Source organism: Delphinapterus leucas, unplaced genomic scaffold (assembly GCF_059928025.1).
Source record: "Delphinapterus leucas isolate spDelLeu-1000000601 "Yukka" unplaced genomic scaffold, BTC_Dleu_Yukka2 spDelLeu_asBTCV2_sq25, whole genome shotgun sequence".
NCBI classification, from domain to species: domain Eukaryota; kingdom Metazoa; phylum Chordata; class Mammalia; order Artiodactyla; family Monodontidae; genus Delphinapterus; species Delphinapterus leucas.
In genome coordinates, this window is record NW_028322234.1 from 18,799,588 (window position 1) to 18,818,880 (window position 19,293).

Below are 19,293 nucleotides of genomic sequence, written 5' to 3' on the forward strand. Positions count from 1 at the left end.
AGCCGCCCCCCCCACACCCAAGGACTTACCCCTCAGACTCTCACAGCTGTGTCTCCCCCATCAGACCCTCAAGGCTGGGCTGTGTCTCCTGTCAGATACCCATGGCAGGGTGGTGCCTCTTCTCTCAGACCTCCCCTGCCACCATGGCAGCGCTGTGTCTCCCCGCTCAGGCACCTCTTGGATGCCTCCGGCCACGGAGAACTCACTCCCAGCCTGGCTGACACACCTGCCCCGGGCGGTGGCCAGCAGGGCCCACCCCCCCCCCCCCCCCCGCGTGCTCATATCTGGGACTTCCCGGCGGGCAGGCCTCACCTCGCTTCTGCATGAAGCTGAACAGGTCATCCAGGAACTCCTTCCTCTTGGGATCCCCGTCCAGTTCGTAGAGCTACGACGGCAGGGAGGGGATGGATTAGTTGGTGCCAGAGCTTGGGTGCGGGTGCCACGTCCACATGGCACGGAGGGACAAACGAGGGGTCCCGGCCCCAGACCCCCGGCCCCCCCACAGTCCAAACATCTCCTGAGGCCTGCCCCCACCACTATCAAACAAGGACCCTGAGACACCTGTCCTGGGGCGGCCGTAACAGCTGACCACACACTTGGCTTAAACCAGAGAGATTTATCCTCTTCCGGCTCTGGAAGCCAGCCGTCTGAGATCAAGGTGCAGCAGGGCTGTGCTCCCTCCAGAGGCTGGGGCGGGGGGTGGCTGGGGGGGGATCCTTCCCACCTCTTCCAGCTCCTGGGGCTCCAGGTGTCCTGGGTCTGTTGCTGCATCACCCTGGCCTCTGCCTCTGTCCTCACGTGGCTTCTCCCTGTGTCTCTGTGTCCAAATCCCCCTCTTCTTATGGGGCATCACTCACTGGCTTTAGGGCTACCTCATCTCCACCGGTAACTAATCACATATGCAAAGACCTGATTCCCAAATCATGTCCCGTTCACAGGAACCTGAAGCTCAGACTTGAACATGTTAATTTTGGGGGGCACAATTTATCCCACCTAGACCATCGCCACCGTGAGGATGGTGGAGGTCCGGCACGGTCCACCGACTCACACGCATGTGCTCCTGAGAGGTGGCCCATTTTGTAGCTGAGGCACAGAGGCAGGCCTGAGCCTGGAGTCAGGACTCTCGGGGACTCTCAGCCCAGGCTCTGTCCTGCGCACCCGCTGCCTGGGTTCACCAGTCACCGGGGTGGGGAGAGGGCCTCGGTCTGGGCTATCAGCGGGGCAGGGGGTCCCCAGCCTCAACCCTCAGCTCCCAGGTGCTGGCAGGCAGGGGAAGCCGGCAGAGATAATTAGAGAGCAAAGTTGGGGGGGGATTTGCCAAAGGGGGCAGTGCAGATAGCAGGCTTCAAATTAAGCTTTGGGGAATGCAGTCACCTGGACACAGAGCAAGCGGGACTGTGTGGGGCCTTGAAACCACCAATTAGCCCCGGCTGAGACAATCGGTCATCAGGGCCCAAGAACACACTGGTGCCCAGCTCCTGCAGTATGGGACATCCCCAGGCCTGGGGAGGCAGGGTCCTCGGGTTGGCTACCCCTCAGCCACCTCGCCCCTCTCTGGGCCTCACTTTCCCCAACTGTGTAATGGAGAGATAGTGGGGCACGCAGGGTACAGGCTGGGGGGGAGGCCAGGAGCCCAGACCTGGGTGGTCGAGGCCGGGCCTTTGTCTCCACCCTGCCAGAGGCCGGCTGGCCAGCTGCATTCCTGCACTGATTTATGGTGGCCAGGGAGGCCCCGTTTTTCCCCCTGCCTGAGGGGTGTGGGGCCTGCAGGTGGACCTTCCCGTGGGCATGCACCCGCCTGGGCCGCCTCCACTGCCCCTGCCCCATCCTCATTCCCCCTGCCCGCACGGCCCCCAGCACTGTGTGCGCCCCTCGGCCCCTTCATCAGATCCCCATGATTCACAACCTGGTCCAGTCTCCTGTCTGTCTGCCTGGCTGGAACGTTGGGGATTTTGTCTGTTCTGTTTTCAATGTCTAAAATGGGGCTGAGCACACAGCAGCTACTTGATAGATGCTCATTGAGTGAACCCTGATTTTCTCGGCCGCAACGTGGGCCAGGCTGGGCAGAGAAGATCAGAGAGACTTGTGGGGAATTGCCCTCAAATTCCCATCCACCCGGAACCTCAGGATGGGACCTGATCTGGAAATAGAGTCTCTGCAGATGACATTAGTCACGATGAGGTCCCACAGTAGGGTGACTGGTGTCCTTATGAGAGGAGGAGAGACGTAGAGACACATGGGGAGATAGAGGCAGAGACTGGGGTGACGCCTGGAGCCCCCAGAAGCTGAAAGAGGCAAGAAGGACCGTCCCCTGGAGCCTGAGTAACGCCCAGCCATCCCCTGACCCCAGACGTCAGTCCTCCAGAACTGAGAGTCAATCCCTGCTGTCCTAAGCTGCCCAGTTTGTGGTCATTTGTTATGGCCGCCCCAGGAAGCTCACAGGGGACCACCGAACCTCAAGTCCTCCCTGACGAGGGGGCGACATCTCGTCCCTTGAGACTCCAACCCTGGTGGAGGGGGGTCCGCCAGGCATGAAGCCCTTCCTGGGCCCAGCTCCCACAAGAGATCACAGTGCCCCTCCTGCCTCAGTTTCCCCATCTTTCAGAGACAGTGGGTGATAAACACAATAGCTTCATTCACCCTGAGCTCCTGGAACCATCAGGACCCCCGTATTCCAGGTGGGGAAACTGAGGCTCAGGGCAGAGAACAGCTGCCGGGCAGAGGCGGGCTGGCTTGGCGGGGGGCCGTTAACTCCCAGGCCAAACGGTGGGCGGGCTGCCGTGGCACGGCCAGACCCCCGAGGGGCCAGGGCATTGTGCGAGGCCATAAAGGGGGTGGGCAGGCTGCCGACAGAGAAGGAAGAATTAATGGCTGTTGCTGTGGGCAGCCAACAACAAAGACGGGCAGTAAAGGCCGCCCTAGCTTTATGGGGCTCTGGGCCCAAGTTCCGCACCCCTGCAGGGTGTGTCCTGCCCTGGCCAGCCGGCTAGGGCTGCCCACCAGGCCTCAGGGATGGGGGAGCTGGGGGTGGTGTCCAGGCCCCCCGTGGTGGTGTCCAGGCTCCCCTTGTGAGCCCCTGGGCCCGTTTGCCTGTCCTCACAAGGCTCTCAAGCCACACAGCTGGGCCACAACAGATCCTGAGCCACACCCAGGCCTCGGGCCCACCTGGGCCCTCTGGCTGAAACCCTGCCCCTTTCTGGACGGACCAGGAGGCACTGTCATACCCCGAGCTGCAAACCCAGGCTGGAGGTTGGGCAAAACCTCAGGAAACACCCCCGCCTTGGGCTGAGGCCCCAGATAAACTGCCCCAGTCTCCCCTCCCCAGAGCCTGATTTCCCCGGGGCTACTGGGTGCTCTGATCACGGGGCCACCTCCACCCCCCGCCAGTTCTGAGGACACCCCGCCTCTCTGCAGCCATGCATCCCAGAAGACCTGCCAGGGCCGCTCCCAGCTGACCTCTCACCAGCCTTCCCGCTGCTTCTCAAACCCGCCAGGGGCCGCGGTCCCCCCTCCAGGCCTTTGACCTGGCAGCTCCTCTCTTGGAATGCCGTCCTGGCTCTGTCCTAGCTCTGTCCCCGCGGGCTTCCCCGTTGTCGCCCAGGTCTCTGTTCCCACGTCGCCCTGGAGAGAAGCCCCGAGTGCCTGTGCTCTCACTTGGAGCACATGCACCGATTACAGGCGACTCTCCTGTGTACCCCGTTCCCCGGCACCACCAAGCCGCATGGGTTTACACACTGGTATGGTCTCCTGTCCACCTGCCCTGGTAGGGTGTTTGGGATTTTGTCTGCTTGGTTCCCAGGATCTAGAATTGGGCACCCAGCAGCTCCTTCATAAATGCTCGTTAAGTGGACCTTGATTTCTCAGAGCAGCGCGGGGGTGGGACCCCCTATCCTCTCCCAAACCCGAGATGTGTCCGTGCACAACCCACGCTTCGGGCCACCTGTGTCCTGGCATCGGGCAGACAAGGGTCTTGGGGGCGTTTGGAGTCTGCCCTGCTGGGTTCACGTCCTGTCCTCCCCAAGCCGCATCTGTGAAGGCGGTACAGAACCCCGAGGATGTGGGTGTGGACGTGCGGGCCTGGGCTGGGGGCTCCCACAGAGGCTCCCAAGCACACACCTCCCTTCCCGTTTTCCACCTGCTGGGCGGGGTCACCGGGACAGGCCCCGCCACCACCATGTGGTGGCCCCTCCGCCGGTCTCTGCTGTGGCTGGGCCCCTACCCAGTGACGGAGGGCGTCCATCCGCTAGTTACCAAGGCTGGACTGCCCGCGTGTCCATCTTCCCCTCCCCAGCACCACCCACTTCACAGACGGGAAACTGAGGCACAGACCAAGCAAAGCCAAGCCCCCACCCCTGCTGAGCAGCCAGAGGGGCCTTCCCGGGCAGCCTGGGCGAGACTCTCCCCCGCCTTACAGTCTCCCATGGCTTCCCATTGCCCCCATCAAGGATCCCACTTCCCCTGCGGTCACTACTGGCCTGTCACCTCCTTGCCCTCACCTCCCTCTGCTCGGCCCCCTTGGGCCTTGTCATGCTTTCTGAGCAAAAGCCACAGGCCCTCACCTCAGGGCCTTTGCACCTGCTGCTCCCTCCTCTGGAATGCACTTTCCCGGAGAATCTCCGCAAGGCTCCCTCCTTCCCCTCTGACCCCGGCCTCTGCCTCAGTTTCCTTTGCAGCAAAGGCGCCACCCAGCCTCAGGCCACACATGGATTTCTCAGTGGACCCTCGACCACCTTGGGGGGTGATGAGCACAGAAGGCCACCTGCCTCGCTCTGGGCCCAGCCCGGGTGGCAGGGGGAGGCTGGTGGGGAGAGGAGGGGGTCCCCGGGGGGACCCCGCCACCCACCCCTCCGCAGAGGGTGGAGGGGACAGTCTGCAAGGAGGAAGCAGATAAAGCAGGACAGGCTCCGGGTCAGGTAGTGGGCGGGGGAGGGGCCCGGGAGGCAAAAGTGAGATAACCTCCCCTCCCCCAGGTGCGCGAGGGGCAAACAGGAAATTCTTGTTTGTGGCGAAAGGTGAGCATTTTCACTACCACCAGCTTCGAGGAGCTCCCAGCCAGGTCAGCGGGTTGTGCTGCGGACAAGGCCTCGACGGCCCCCCCGGGGTGGGGCCCCCTCCCCTCCCCTCCCCTCCCCTCCCCCGAAGCCGCCCTGCGGGCACAGCGGACCCCTCGGGAGCCAGGGCACCACGCATGCCCTGGGCCCACCTGCCAGCCTGAAAGAGGAGGACAGGCCCGTGGCCTGCATCAAACCACAAGGGGGGACCTGGTGCAGGGGGGAGGGGCGCCCCCAGGGCCGCCCACACGCGGGAGACCCCTCCCTGGCACCGTGTCCCCAGCTCCAGACTGCACGGGCCCAGGGCGGCGACCAGCCCAAGGCCGAGGGGCCCCAGCTGTAAAGAAAGCACCCGCTCCAGGGCCCCCAGGAGGAACTTTGCCCCCTTAATGGTGTCCGCTCAGCCCCCCTCCCGACACCCAGGCGGCTCCAAAGTCCGCGGGGCCCTACCTCGGATGCACGAGGCCACTGGGCGGCAGGGGGACTCCAGGAGTGAGGCCGTGTCCTTGGACGGCAGATACAGGGACAAAATCAGGAGAAACCGGGAGCGTTTGGGCGACCGGCAACCCCCAGCCCCAGAGAGGGACAACCTTGTCCCGGGCAGCCACCAATGTGGCAGGGAGAGGCCCACAGCTGGGAACAGGTGGAAAAGGACCCCTCGTGGTTTTTTTCTTTTTTTTGGCCCCACCGTGTGGCCTGTGGGATCCTAGTTCCCCGACCAGGGATTGAACCCGGGGCCCCTGCAGTGGAAGCCCCAAGTCCTAACCACTGGACCGCCAGGGAAGTCCAGAAAAAGACCCGTTTTTGCACTTGTGTCCAATACGGCTCATATGGGCAACCAGAGACGGATGGCTCCCCCCACGGCCAGAACGGCAGGAACAGACAGCGTCCATGTGTGGGGACCATGGGGACCCCGCTGGAACCCTGGCCCTCGGAGGGGGTCTGGGAACGGGTGAGGATGAACGGCGGAGTGAGGCATCAGGCAGGGCTGGAGCCGCCCGGGAGCCTCAGGGCCTTAATCTCACCTACCTGGTCCTGGGTCGTTCAAAAAAATATTTATGGAGGTGAAAGTCACGTAACACAGAATTCACCATTTTAAGGTGAACCATTCAGTGGCCTTTGGTGCACTGAACATTGTTCTGCAACCACGACCCCTATCTAGTTCCAGAACATTCCATCATCCCAAAGGAAGCCCCGTGCCCATCAGGAGTCACCCCCCTCCCCCTCCCCAGCCCCTGACAACCAGGAACCCACTCTCTGTCTCCGTGGATCTGCCTGTTCTGGACGTTTCCCATCAGTGGAGTCACACCCTGTGTGTCCTTCTGTGTCTGGCTTCTCTCCCTGAGCATCGTGTTCTCAGGGTCCGTCCACGCTGTAGCGAGTGTCAGGGCTTCACCCCTTTTCACGGCTGAATGATGTTCCCGTGTGTGGAGGGACCACATTTGTTTATCCATTCACCACTGATGGGCATTTGGGTTATTTCCATCTTTTGGCTATTATTACCAATCTCACTATTTCTATATTCTTTGGGCTTTGGACAAGAACTGATTCATTGTAACTCCTGTAAGCAAAGTGAAACTGCACTGAAAGAGCAGAGAAGCCCGCACAGCTGGTTTTTATCCCTCAACGTCCCCCCACAGAACACCCAAGAACAATAGGATGACACTTCCTCCTTGCAGCCCCCCAGGGTGGAGAGTCCGGGGAGCTTTTAATCTTTACATGGAGATCAGGCTGTGTCTCCCCTGCTCCGAGGAGGCCCCTGGCTCCCTGCTGCTGTCAGAAGAAGCCAGACCTCCTGCCTGCCAGGCTGTGGTCCTGGCCCCCCAGATGCCTGCACCTGGTCCCTCCCCAGCACTGGTCCCTCACTGCTCCCAGCCTGCTCCTGCCCGGGGCCTCTGCACCAGCCTCTCCCACCTGGCTCCCCCTCCTGGCGGCCCCACCCCAGCTGATAAAGCCCCTCCTCACATTATCGGGCCCTGGGAGGCCCTGCGCCCCATGACTCAGCGCTGGCAGCCGTTACCCAGGTGGGCAGGGGCTGGGTCCCTGGGGGCCAACCAGCCTCCCCCATTCACAGAAACGCCCACGCGCAGGGCTGGGGGACGGGACGGGGCAGGGCACGGGTGGGGCAGGGGCGGCACCCACATCCCCCACGGCCCCTCCCCTCGTGCCCACTGAGGCGGCCAGGGGCTTCCGTGCGGGTCTCGGTCCGGCACTGGTGCCGCCCCGCTGTAGCTCCGCCGTAACCATCGGCAGCCCGGCCCAGAGGGTGCGCTCCTGTCCCTTCTCGCCCCCTCCCCAGAGACCCCGGGGCAGGGACAGACAAACGGATGGATGGATGAAGTCTGGCGTGGGGAGGCCGGGTGGGGCGGAAGCACCCGGAGTCTGGAACCCTCCCTGTCAAGCCCTAGGGGCTGTGGCCAGGTCAATCCATCTTGCAGCCATGACTGAGCACCTTCTGTATCCTTTTTTTTTTTTTTTCCTGGGCTGCACTACACTGTTTGCGGTGCACGGCTTGCGGGATCTTAGTTCAAGGGTTGAACCCGGGCCCACAGCAGTGAAAGCGCAGAGTCCTAATAACCACTGGACCGCCAGGGAATTCCCAACCTTCTGTATGTTAAGGCCCGTGTTGGATGCCCAAGAGAGACCCAGACAACCCTTGGGAGCCCCAGGCCTGCGAGGGGGACAGCAGGAGTCACACACAGTCAGGGGGAGGTGGTGAGGGAGGGGGCGTCTTTGAAGCTGGCCATCCCTGCGGCAGGATGGGGGAAGGGCAGGCTTGCCTGCTGCACACAGTAGGGGCTTAATCAGTGTTCACCGCGCGACCTCAGGCTCTTCCCACGAGTTGCCCTCCTGGCGCACCTGACCCCTGAGGCCACCCACCCCCGCCAGACGCAGGGCCACGTGGCCCTTTCATTTCCCGTCAGCGCTCCAGGGCTGCAGGGGCCCCCACTGGGCCTGCAGGAAATTGGGGAAGTGATTCTGGGCCAGGCAGAAACATCTGCCAGCTTGGCCAACCCCCACCCCCCCAACCAACCAGCATGTGCCCCCTCTCCGAAAAGACACGGCACAGATATTAATAAAGGTTCCAGAAACAAGTCAGAGAGCCTGACCACGAAGCTGACGATTAAAGGCGCTTCTTTCTGGATTTCCAGATGGTGAGGTTCCGGGGAAGCGCCCTTGTCTCTGGGTCAACCTTTCATGTAACTGGGGGTCTCCTGGAGCCTCAGTCTTCCCACCTGTGAAGTGGGCAGGGTGCACCTGGGTCATCCAGGTGGGGGACGAGGGAACCATGGGAGCAGATTGTGCAGAGAGAAGAGTCTGGCTCCAGGAAAATGGGTAGGGGGTTGGGGGGCAGGGAGGAGGAGCCACCTTGGTGGCAGGACAAGGCTAGTCACCCGCCAGCTCCATGTCACAGCTGGGGATGCCAGCAGGCCCAGCACTGAGGACGCACTCAGGATGGGGAACCATGAGGAGAAACTTCTAGGAAGGCAGCTGCCCTGCGACATGCAAACGACATGCAAATCCGGGCGGGCAGCCTCCCATCCACCTGGGAGCCCCCACCCACAGGCCTGGCTCTGAGCAGACTGCTATCTGCATGGGAGCCCATTTCACAGACGGGGAAACCGAGGTGCTGAGAGAAGGCCGCAGAGCTGGACTCGAACCCAGTACTGAGCCCCTTGGTGCCTCTGGACCACCTCAGAGCCTTGTGGGGCTGGGGGTGGGGCCCTGCCCGAGACCGCCTGGCACTCAGGGGGCACCGGGCAAATGCTTTGGAGTCAGACAGCCAAAACTCCAGAATCTTCTCCCTCTTCACTCCCTCCCTCCCTCCCGCCAGCAATTACGAACCCGACGTTCCATGATGCTCTCAGGGCATTTCGTTTGGGGGTTCCAGGCCCCCAAAACCCAAGGACGATTGTCTAGCTGCCACTTAGCCGCTGGCTCAGGGTTCTGAGCCCTGCAACCAGGGCCTGGCGCCCGGGGATTAAAACTCCTACCATGGGGTTTCTTCTGAAAGGAAGCAGCCCTGTTTCCCTGCAGAAGAGCCGCCGGCAGCCGGGAAAGCACCAGAAGGGACTCTCCTAGCGGTCCGGCTGTTCATGAAGATCCACCTGCCCAGGGAGCGAGGGCCCCGTCACTCCCAGCCCGGGTTCGCGGAATGGAAGTGCAGTAGCATAAGAGAGCAGATTGCTGCCCCTCCCTAGCTGTGCTGACCGGGTCCCCACCGTCCCCGGGCCTCACCCAGACAGCACAGGAAGGAAGGGGGGTGCTTCCCGCCTCCCGCCCAGGAGTCAAGAGGAAGGGGCCCTGGACGGCTCAGGGCTGGGGGTTCCCGCCCGGCACACCTGCAGGAGCCTCTGCCAGACTCCAGGCCGACGGTAAAACAGAACCTGCCCACGGAGGCCAGCGGGCTCAGGTTGCCAACAAACCTACCCGCTGACCGCAAGAGGGGGACTCTGCTCCTGGAGAGTGAGCCATGGCCTCTGAGCCTGCGCGTCCGGAGCCTGTGCTCCGCAACGGCAGAGGCCACAACAGTGAGAGGCCCGCGTACCGCAAAAAAAAAAAAAAAAAAAGAGAGAAGGACCGGGCGGCCCACCCCGACCAGAGTTGGCAGCCCCTGGGGCTGGGGGCGACCCCCTGGGTAGGGGCCTCACAAGCCCGGAAGATCCACACTGGAAGCCATGGGGTGGTGGGCTGGGGGACGTAACCTAACAGGGCAGAGGCTGGGGTGGCCACGGGGACCCTCAGAGACCCCTCATGGGGCAGAAAGAGAATGTGACACAGCCCCAGGGCCCACGGCCACTCCAGCCTGGACAGAGATGCCCCACCTACCCCCAGGGACAGTAGCAGGAGTCACACCCCCGCCTTGAGAGAACCCCTGGCCCCGCCCAGACAGACCACATGGCCCCCCCACCTGGACCTCTACGTGGCATGGACCCGGGTCTGCCCCATGGCTGCACACGGACCCTCCCAGCCCTGTTTGGACGCATGCTCCCACCCCGACACGTGGACCCTCAGCCCTGCCCAGACCCAGCAGGTCCCACCACCTGGCGTGGTCTCCAGGCGCATATGGACACACCCGCATATGGACACACCCGTCCAGCCAGACTCAGACACACAAACACAGACACACCCTCGTCCGCTGGCTGGCTCTCAGATAATGGCCCCAGACGGCCCGCCCTCAGCCGCTGCACCCACCCGGCCCCCACTGCCACGTGGCCACAAGGGTGGCCACTTCTGTCTGCTTTGTTCACAGGTGCATACCTGGTGCCCAGAATGGGGCTGGTACACAGCAGGCGCTCCATATGTGCCTGTGGAAGGCCCAGACTCAGACACACACGCACACGGGTGCCCAGCCCGGCCTTTGCGCCGTAAAGCAGTCCCATGACCCCGTGGACCACACGGTCAGGGTCCCCTAAGGAGGCTCCACGGCCGGGCAGGCTCCCTGAGAATCTGCCCGGCATTGCTGAGCCCCAAGGATTGGGGACCCAAAGCCCTCACTGGAGTTTGTATTCATTTCCTGGGGCGGCAACAGGCCGGGGGGCTTGGCACAGGGATTTTTTCTTACACGGCTCTGGAGCCCAGACATCCAGAATCCAGGTGAGGCAGGGCTGCGCTCCCTCCAGAGGCTCAGGGGAGGGTCCTCCCTTCCTTGTCCAGCTTCTGGGGGCCTCTGGGCTTGTGGCTGCATCACCCCAGTCTCTGCCGCCAGCGTCACACGGCCATTTTCTGTCTCTGTGTGTCTCTCCTCTTTTTCTAAGGGCACTGGTCACCCTCCTCCACTATGGCCTCATCTTAACTGCATCACGCCTGCCAAGACCCTATTTCCAAGCAAGGTCCCCGTTCTGAGATTTTGGGCAGACGTGCCCATTCGTGCCCCCCGATAGGTTTCTTCCTGGAATTAGGGTTTCATCTGTTTCTTGCTCATTGTCTGGAAGGCGGGGGTGGCGGCAGGCGGCACTGACTCTGTGTCCGCCACACCCCTCGGCCCCACGAGACCCCCGCCGGCCCTGACGAGGGGCAAGGCTGCGTCCCGAGCTGGGGCCTTCAATAGGCAGATTGGTTACCGTTTAACCCCGTGACCCCCAATTGTCCTCTGGCCGAGCGCAACTGGGCGAGCAGAGGAGGGCGGGCCGGCCCTGCCCCCACGTGTGCCCACCCACAGCCCACAACCCCAGCTGCCCCCGGACCCTCCCCGAGCAGTGGATGGCGTCTGCAAACGGGGTCGCTGGGCCTTCCAGAGGGCCCGGGATGCCCCTCCAAGTCACCACAGGGGGTGCTGGCTCAAGATCAGAAGGCTCGGCGGGTTGAAGGGTCTTTGTCTCAGGTGGGGAAACTGAGGCACAGAGCAGGTGAGCCCTGCTCAGCACCCCCCGACTGCACCTCTGGATCAGACAGGGCGCACCCCTGTCCAAGATCACACAGCACGTGAGGGGAGGAAGGGATGTAACCTGGCGGTGGGACCCCCTGCAGCCCCTGAGGCCCTGGTCACACCTCACGGCTCCCTGGGGCTGCGTCAGCAAGGCGGCTCGGGAAGCCACGCGGACGGGTGCGGGCAGCTGACCTGTGCCCGGGCCGCCGATTCAAGCCACTGACTGGGGCAACGTGACTTTCTGGCTAACGGTTAATGGGCCCCACCGCACGCTCAAGATTCCCGAGACACGGGGCCAGCGGGGCCGGCGGGGGGTGGGGGGGACGCAAGGCTCACACACAGGCACACGTGCACACACACACGTGTGTGCTTGCAGACCCACAAGCATACAGCCATGTGCACACAAAACAGCCACGGGAAAGGGTCACCTGTCATCCACCGTACAGACGTGTGGAACAGGCAAAGCCCTGGGATCAACACACTCGGATACACAAGCTCAGCCACCCAGACCCCAGGACACACTCACAACACGTCCACACGTGCCAGGGCCAAGTCGTACGGGGGTGCACGCAGACGTACACAAACACTCCAGAAACGGGGACACACAAGCAGGCGCCTGAGGTGACAGATACACAAGACACAGCAGATGGGCCCACATGGCCCCAGACCATGCACACAGACACACGGGAGAGCCACGCCAGCAAACGCATGGTCACGGACACCACAGGGGGGTCTCAAGATGCCCCCAGAGCCCCGGCTCTGCAAACACAGACCCCGACACACACGGGGTCCCTCGAGACGGGAACCCCCAGCCCACAGGGACCCCACGCGGCCACCACGTCCCCACGCACACGCGCTCGCCCACGTCAGCGGGCTGGACCCCACGTGCACCCCACGCCCGCCGGGCACCACGTCCTCCGGCACCATGCGTGTCATTAGAAAGCGTGGGGAGGGGCCGGGCGCTTGGCAGTGGCCACCGGGGTGGGGAGCAGCGGTGGGCGTGGGGGGCCAGGCCACAGCAGCAGTGACCCCTCGGCGGTGACTGGGCAGCCGGGCGGCGGCGCCGGGGCCAGATAAGGCTCTTCCGGCTGAGTCAGTGTGGTTCCCAGGGCTGGCACGGGTGGGGGCACGGTGCCAGGGCTGCAGGCGGCATCCTCCCCACGCCCGCCACGGCCCATCTGGCTCCACGCCAGCAGCCGCAGTGGCTTTGATGAGGTGGGCGCTGTCCCAGGCGGGCAGGGCTGGGCTCCCGGGGGGTTTCCTGGCACCGGTCCCACCCCCAGCACGGGGCCCAGGGACCCCGGCGCCCCAGGAAGACGCCCGGCGCCAGAGCTGGCCTGCAGGACCCATGGGCCTGGGCCCAGCCCACACTGCCCCAAGCAAACCGGCTCAACGTCATTGGGCTCAGAAGCCAGTGCCTGACCTCCAGCCTGTGTGCCCAGAACACACTCCACCAAAAAATTCTCCTCCTCCACCCTGGTCCCACAGGACCGGCTGTAGCGCTGGCCTCTTCCACTCCTGCCTGGACTGTGGAGCCCAGAAGGGTTCTCCCAGCGTCCCTCTCCCTCCCCCAGCACTAAACCATGCTAAGGCCCCCCTCTGAGCCCCCCTTTGCTTTGCCCTAATATCTGCCCACCCCTACCCCTCCCACTTTATGTTCCAGCCACGCCGTTCCAAGATGCAGGCCCTAACCCTTCTCTCTCCCTCTGGCCAACTCTTACATGTCCTGCAAAGCCCCAGCTCCAAAGCCCATTCCTCTGGGCAGCCTTCCCTCTGGCTCAGCCCTGACTCTTCAGGGCTGAAGTACGTGTGTCCCTCTCTGGGCCCCCAGCCTCTGGGGGCTCCCAGGTAGGATGAAGAAACCATCTGCCACCTCTTCCCGGAGTCCCACAATTCCTGCTCCCTAACCCCACCCCATTCAGCCCCAAGCAACCCTCACGCGCCCAGAGATGTTCACTGCAGTGTTGTTTACAACAGGGAAACAGGAAAACAGACCAGCGTGTTGGTGTCAGCTCCACAAGGGAACCCGCAACGGCTAAAAAGAACTCGGCTACTTGAAACACTCTGATGAAACAGACAGATGCAGGGTGAAAATGATGAGAAAAAACGAGAAAAGCAGTACGTCCAGCTCAGCGTTTGGCAGATCCTGGCAGACCCCCGAGAGACCACACTTCGATACCTTACGCGTCACATTTCTGTGTAAATGGACAGAGAAAGGCCTGGGAAAACCGTAGCTGCTGCCAGCTAGGTCACAGAGGGGGCTGGCAGGCCTCAGGCCTCACTGGAATCCTTCCCTTTTTATCCCCCACCGGAATGGTGTCAAGTGTCACTTCTGGCATCAAAAAAGGACTTTAAAAATGTATATACGTGTACCTTCCATAATTTAAAAAAATCGAAGTGAGGTGAAAGGAGCAGAAGAAAAAAAAACCCCCAAATGTGACCCCGGCCTCCTGCTGAGGATGCATCTGAGGCCCAGGGCTTCACCCCAAGTTGCTTGAACCCATTTCCGGGGCCACACATGCTGGGGTGGAGGAGGACACCCACGGGAATTCAACAGGCCCCAGGAGGCCCAGGGAGGGGAGAGGGGACGGGCGGGGTCCACAGCAAGGCCTCAGCAGCCCCGAGAGGTCTTTCCTGCCTGGGGGCCTGTGTGTCCAGGCACCGGGTCCTGACACCCTGCTGTTGGGCCCTGGACCAACCGCCTCCATTTCAGACGAGGAGGGCCACCCGGGCTCCCCCGAAACCTGCAGCCAGGGGGGCGTGCCCCCTGCCCCTCACCATCTGTCCACTCCTCCAGTACACCCTGGGGCCGAATCCCAGCTCTGACACCTCCCCCGTGTGACCGTGGGCAAAGCTGCCTGACAGCTCTGTGCCTCAGCTTCCACAACTGTACGATGGGGCAAACGCAGCGCCCCCCCGCCTCACCACGAAACGAAGGTACACAAGACACCCGCGAGACGCTCCGCCTGCCGCCTGCGCACAGTTGCGCGACAAATACCAGCTAGAACTGTCATCTCTATACCTCTGAGCTCCTTTACAAGTTGTGGGGAGCAGACACGACCTTGGAGAGGAGGGAAAATAATGATCCCGACCTTTAATGCAAATCGGAACCACAGTGAGATTGCACGCCACCCCACCAGGACGGCTGGAACCAAAGTCCTAACCACAAGCGTCGGAGAGGACGTGGAGAAACTGGAAACTTCGTGTGGCTGGCGGGGATGCAAAATGGAGCGGCCACCGTGAACAGCAGCTCCACAGAGTTACCACATGACGCAGCATCTCCACTCCTAGGTACGTGCCCGTGAGAACTGAAAGCACGCGTTCACGCACAAACTTGTACACGCACGTTCATAGCAGCCAAAGGGAGAAACGACCCAGTGTCCGTGGGTGGAAGAATGGGTAAATAAAGTCCAGGATATACATGCGTAGAATGGAATATCCCTCAGCCACAAAGAGGGGTGAAGCCCTGACACTCCCACTACGTGGACGGACCCCCAGAACACGATGCTCAGGGAGAGAAGCCAGACTCAGAAGGACACACAGGGTGTGATTCCACGGATGGGAAACATCCAGTACAGGTAGATCCACAGAGTCAGAGAGTGGGTTCCTGTTTGTCAGGGGCTAGAAGAGGAGGTAGGGGTAAGAGCTAAAGGGTACATTTTAAAAGGTTTATTTTTGAGGTGATGAAAATGTTCTAAAATTGACTGCACAACCCCGTGAATATACGAAAACCCACCAAATCGCGCTTTCGATAGCTGAATTATGTGCTAGGTGAATCTTAAGTCAATAAAACTGTTAATAAAAACCCCAGCGTTTGAATCATTGAAACTAAAGATTCAAATCCTTAAGTGGCTGACGATCTGCAGTTAAGACTCTGCTTGCTTAAAATCCCACGATGGCACAGCCCTGCTGGTAACAGGAAACCACCAGGATTTCACCAGGGTGCCATACCTGGTGGCAGCAGGCTGAGATCCTATTCGCTCCCCATGACACACTACGATCCCAGCCAGTGCTGGCCTCCATCAGCTTGAGTCCCTGGGGCCCCACGGCAGCGAGGTTCCAGGCTTTCAAGGAAAGATTCCGTGGCCCTGAGCCCACTGCTCCCGGCCCCTCCCCAGCCTGGCTGCCCCCCAGACCCTGTAGCCTGCGGCAGAATTTCACGGCTGTCGAGGGTTTTCGGGCGGAAGTCAGGCCTAGGCCCTGCCAAGACCGGGGAGGAAGAGGCAGTGACGGTGCCAAGCAGGCGGCCGGCCGGCCCGGCTGCCACGTGCCAGGAAGGGGGTGGGGCAGGCGCCAGAGTCAACACAGCCCCCGACATCTGCTGGGCTGGCTGAGCCCAGGCCACTGTTGACACTGGCCGCACAGATGCCTGGCCAGCTGGGCGGGAGGGCAGTGCTGGCAGCTGGACCTGGCACAAACAGGCAGGCGCAGGATCCTGGCGCTGCAGGGCAGCCCCCCGCCTGCCCACAACTTCCCTTAACCCCCACCGTCTTGGAATCCAATTCCATCCCCCGCAGGGCCCAGCCGGGCGGCGGCGTCTGGCCTCCACACACAAGCCAAGCTGCATCCTACCCCGGGGCCTTTGCACGGGCTGTTTCCTCTGCCTGCCGCACCACCATCCCTCAGTGTGAGGGCCCAGCTCCTTCTCCGACCGGGCTTGGAGCAAGTGCCACATCCCGAGAGACCGCCCCACATCCTCAGCTGGATGCCAGGTCACGTTTCCTCACCCCTTCCTCCCCGTTTGTTTACGGACCTTCTCTGAGTCCAGCAGGGGAGCTGTGTATCCAGTAGGGGCTCCATAAGCGTGAGACTGACTGTGTGACCTGGGTTCGCTGGGCCCCTTGGGCCTCAGTATGCCCAACCGTGCCCTGACCCTGGGAGTCCTCGAGACATCATCACTGTGTCCAAAGACCAGCGGGACAATGGCCCCTGGAGGCCCTTTGTTCCTGATGGGCCAAGGGGGCTTTGCGGCCAGGACACCTGATCCCTGGACTCCGCCTGGCCTGGCCACCCAAGCCCCGTCTCCCGCCAGTGTTGGGCCACGCAGCAGAAGCTGCTGGGCGGGGCCGGGGCTACCTGTCGACCCCCAACCCCACAGGGGCTGCGGCCTTGTCCCTTCCTCTGGCCTGGCCGTGACCCTGTGAGGCGGGGGGTGGGAGGTGTCTGGCTCTGGTCCCCAGCCTGGGGCTTCCTGATGGTTGGACTCAGGACAGGTGGCAAATACTCGGCGAGTCCATAAATATAACTCGCCCATGAGGTTCCCGTTTGTGTTATTTTGACACCAGCAGACGTCAAGAGCTCGGTTCTGGGAAACCCGTCCCCCACCCCCAATGCCTCGCCCCTGTTTTCTTATCTGCAGAACTAGACAGACAGCAACCCAGCCACAAGCAGCTCCTCAAGAAGAGGAGGGAAACTGAGGCAGGGAGCAGGGTGGGGGGGGACTCCTGATCCCAGGCACTGGCTCAGGCTGGGGTCCACACGCAGGAAAGCCTTCAGGCGGGAGGGGGCAGCCGGGGCCACGCGTGGGGAGCGGCCAGCCACGCCCTAAGGAGATGACGTCTGCTGGCTGTCATCCCACCCCTTGGCACTGCCGCCCGCGTGCCAGGACCCAGCCGGAAGCCAGGCAGCCCCACCCATCCCGAGATGCCTGGGCAGGGGATTAACCTTCCTGCCCATTCCTCAGGCTGGCCTCCTGCCTCGGCGCCGCTGCCCTGGCCGTGCCCACCCCGCGGGCACTGTCCCCTTCTGCCTTTATACCTGCCCCGTCACTCCCGTCACAGCCCCTGGCTTGTTCCTCTCACACTGTGTGTCCAGTTTCCAGTTCTGTACTTTATCTGAGCTTTCTGAGGGTGGACGGGATCCCAGCGCCCTTTTCCCACATGGCGGCTGGGCCTCATGATCCTTCCAGGAGGGTCCCACTGCCCATCCTGGAAGCCAGCACGGGGGGAGGGTGCCCCAAGGCCATACACGGCCTCCTCCCGGCTCCCATGTGCCTGGCGCGTCCGTAGCCTCAGATGAGGCTCAGGCGCTGGGCCTGGGAGGCTAGGTCCCCACCGTCCACTCTCGGAGGTCGGGGCAGGGCCCAGCTGGCCTCAGGCTGGAATGCAAGCCCAGCCGGCCGCCCCGGCCGCCATCTGGTTTCCATCTGCCCAGCCCAGCGAGGCCCAACTTCAAAGGATCCCCCGCCCGGCCACTTCCTCTGCCCTGGCCGCCCGCGGGGAAGGCACCAGGACGGCCCGCTTCCTCCCCACCCCTCTGGAGCCCCCAGGAGCTGCTGCTGGGCCGTCCACACCGATGCGGCCACCCCCTGCTCACCCCCCTCTCCACAGCCACAGGCTCAACAGACCAGACTTGACGCCACGGACGAGGCCTCTGGCCCTGCGCCCCTGTGCTCCCGCCCCTGCCCGCCTGCCAGCCACACCCATGAGCCCCACGGAGCCTCGTCCAGGCGCGTGGCCTTTCCCAGGGCCGGTCCCTGCTCAGAACCCCCTCCTTGCTCTATCTCTCTGCTTGTCCTCTGGTGCAGATGGAGCCCCCTGAACTTCCCCCTCGTGTCCCCACATGCACGCGTTTACCGGCCAGCCCGTCCCACCCACGTACACGACCCCACACCGTGGCTTCCACGAGAACACCTGACCCCCTGGCAGCGACTGCCCACAGCCCCTGTTAGGACGCGAGGCCCACCTGCTTGAACTGCTCCTCGTACGTCCAGTCCCCGTGGTCCGGCGGCTGCAGCTGTGGCACTGCGTGGGCAGCCCCTCCGGGGAGGGCCGGGCCAGCCCCCGGGCGCTCCTGGCCGCCCAGAGCCCGGGGCCCGCCGTCGCCGCGGTACGCCTGCAGCGGCTGGGCCTTGCGGGGGAACAGGGCTGCGGGGCCCGGGCCGGCGGAGCCAGGGGGCCCGAGCCCCACCTCGTCCTCGTAGTCCTCGTCCTCGTCCTCGTCCTCGTCTCCCAGATCCTCCTCCAGCTCTTCCTCTTCCTCCTCCCACTTCGGCTTCCTGAGGCAGACACGGGGCGCGGGTCAGGGGAGAGGGCGAGGCCCGTGCCGCCTCCTGCCTCGTTTTCCCTGTCTGGACGTGGGTGAGCAGCCCCACGTGCTCTGGCTGTGGAGAGCTCCCATGAGGAGGCCAGCTCAGGCCGTGGGCCTTACTCTCCTTGTCCCCAATCAGCTCAGAGCAACTAGAGGTGCCCCTTGGGCATAAACCCCAGCCCCTGCCCACCTGCTAACCCCGTCTCCCCTCCCGTCCCCTCCGTCGCACAGGCTTCCTTGCTGGGCCTTGAAAATACCAACCCAGTTCCTGCCTCGGGGCCTTTGCTGAGGCTGTTCCCTCTGCCAGGCATGCTGTTCCCCGCTCCCCCTTGCCCTTCCCAGAGACTGTCACCTCCTCAGGAAGACCTCCCCCCACCACTGCCTGAAGTTGACCCCGGCCCCAGCCACCCCCCTCCCCAAGACGCCTGCTTTATTTTCTTGGCACCTCCGATCACAGCCTGCAATCGCCCTGCTGCTTTGCTCGTTAAACGTCTTCTCAGAAGGATCCCACTGGGGTTTTGCCAACGCCCCGCTCAGGGCCTGCGTCAGACCCTGGGGAGGCACATCCGGGGGCAAATGGATGCTCACTCTGCGTAGGTTGCACCCGGGCTACGGCCTCTATCATCTGTCCCCGCCACTAAATCTAGTACAGCCTCGCCAGGCGATGGGGGCCATTGGCCACGTGTGACTAGCTCCATTTAAATTAAGGTGAAATAAAGCTGCATAAGGAGATCCCAGCCGCAGTGGCCACACTTCAAGTATTTGTCAGCCTTCTGAGACGGGTGGCCCCGATCCTGGGTGGTGCAGGTGGAGAAATGTCCACCGTCCCCCGGGAAGTTCTAA

At 62.8% G+C, this 19,293-nt stretch overlaps 1 protein-coding gene across 3 annotated transcripts in view; it reads right to left on the reverse strand.

The window, feature by feature from the left end:
* The window catches only part of ARID3A (AT-rich interaction domain 3A), a 31,896-nt gene that overhangs the window by 8,146 nt on the left and 4,457 nt on the right, over positions 1 to 19,293 (reverse strand). For all 3 annotated transcript variants that reach the window (XM_089905833.1, XM_089905834.1, XM_022565693.3), the window contains exons 3-4: positions 18,106 to 18,418; positions 313 to 385 (exon numbers count right to left, since the gene is read on the reverse strand). In XM_089905833.1, coding sequence (XP_089761959.1) covers positions 313 to 385; positions 18,106 to 18,418 — 386 coding nt within the window. The remainder of the gene's footprint in view (positions 1 to 312; positions 386 to 18,105; positions 18,419 to 19,293) is intronic.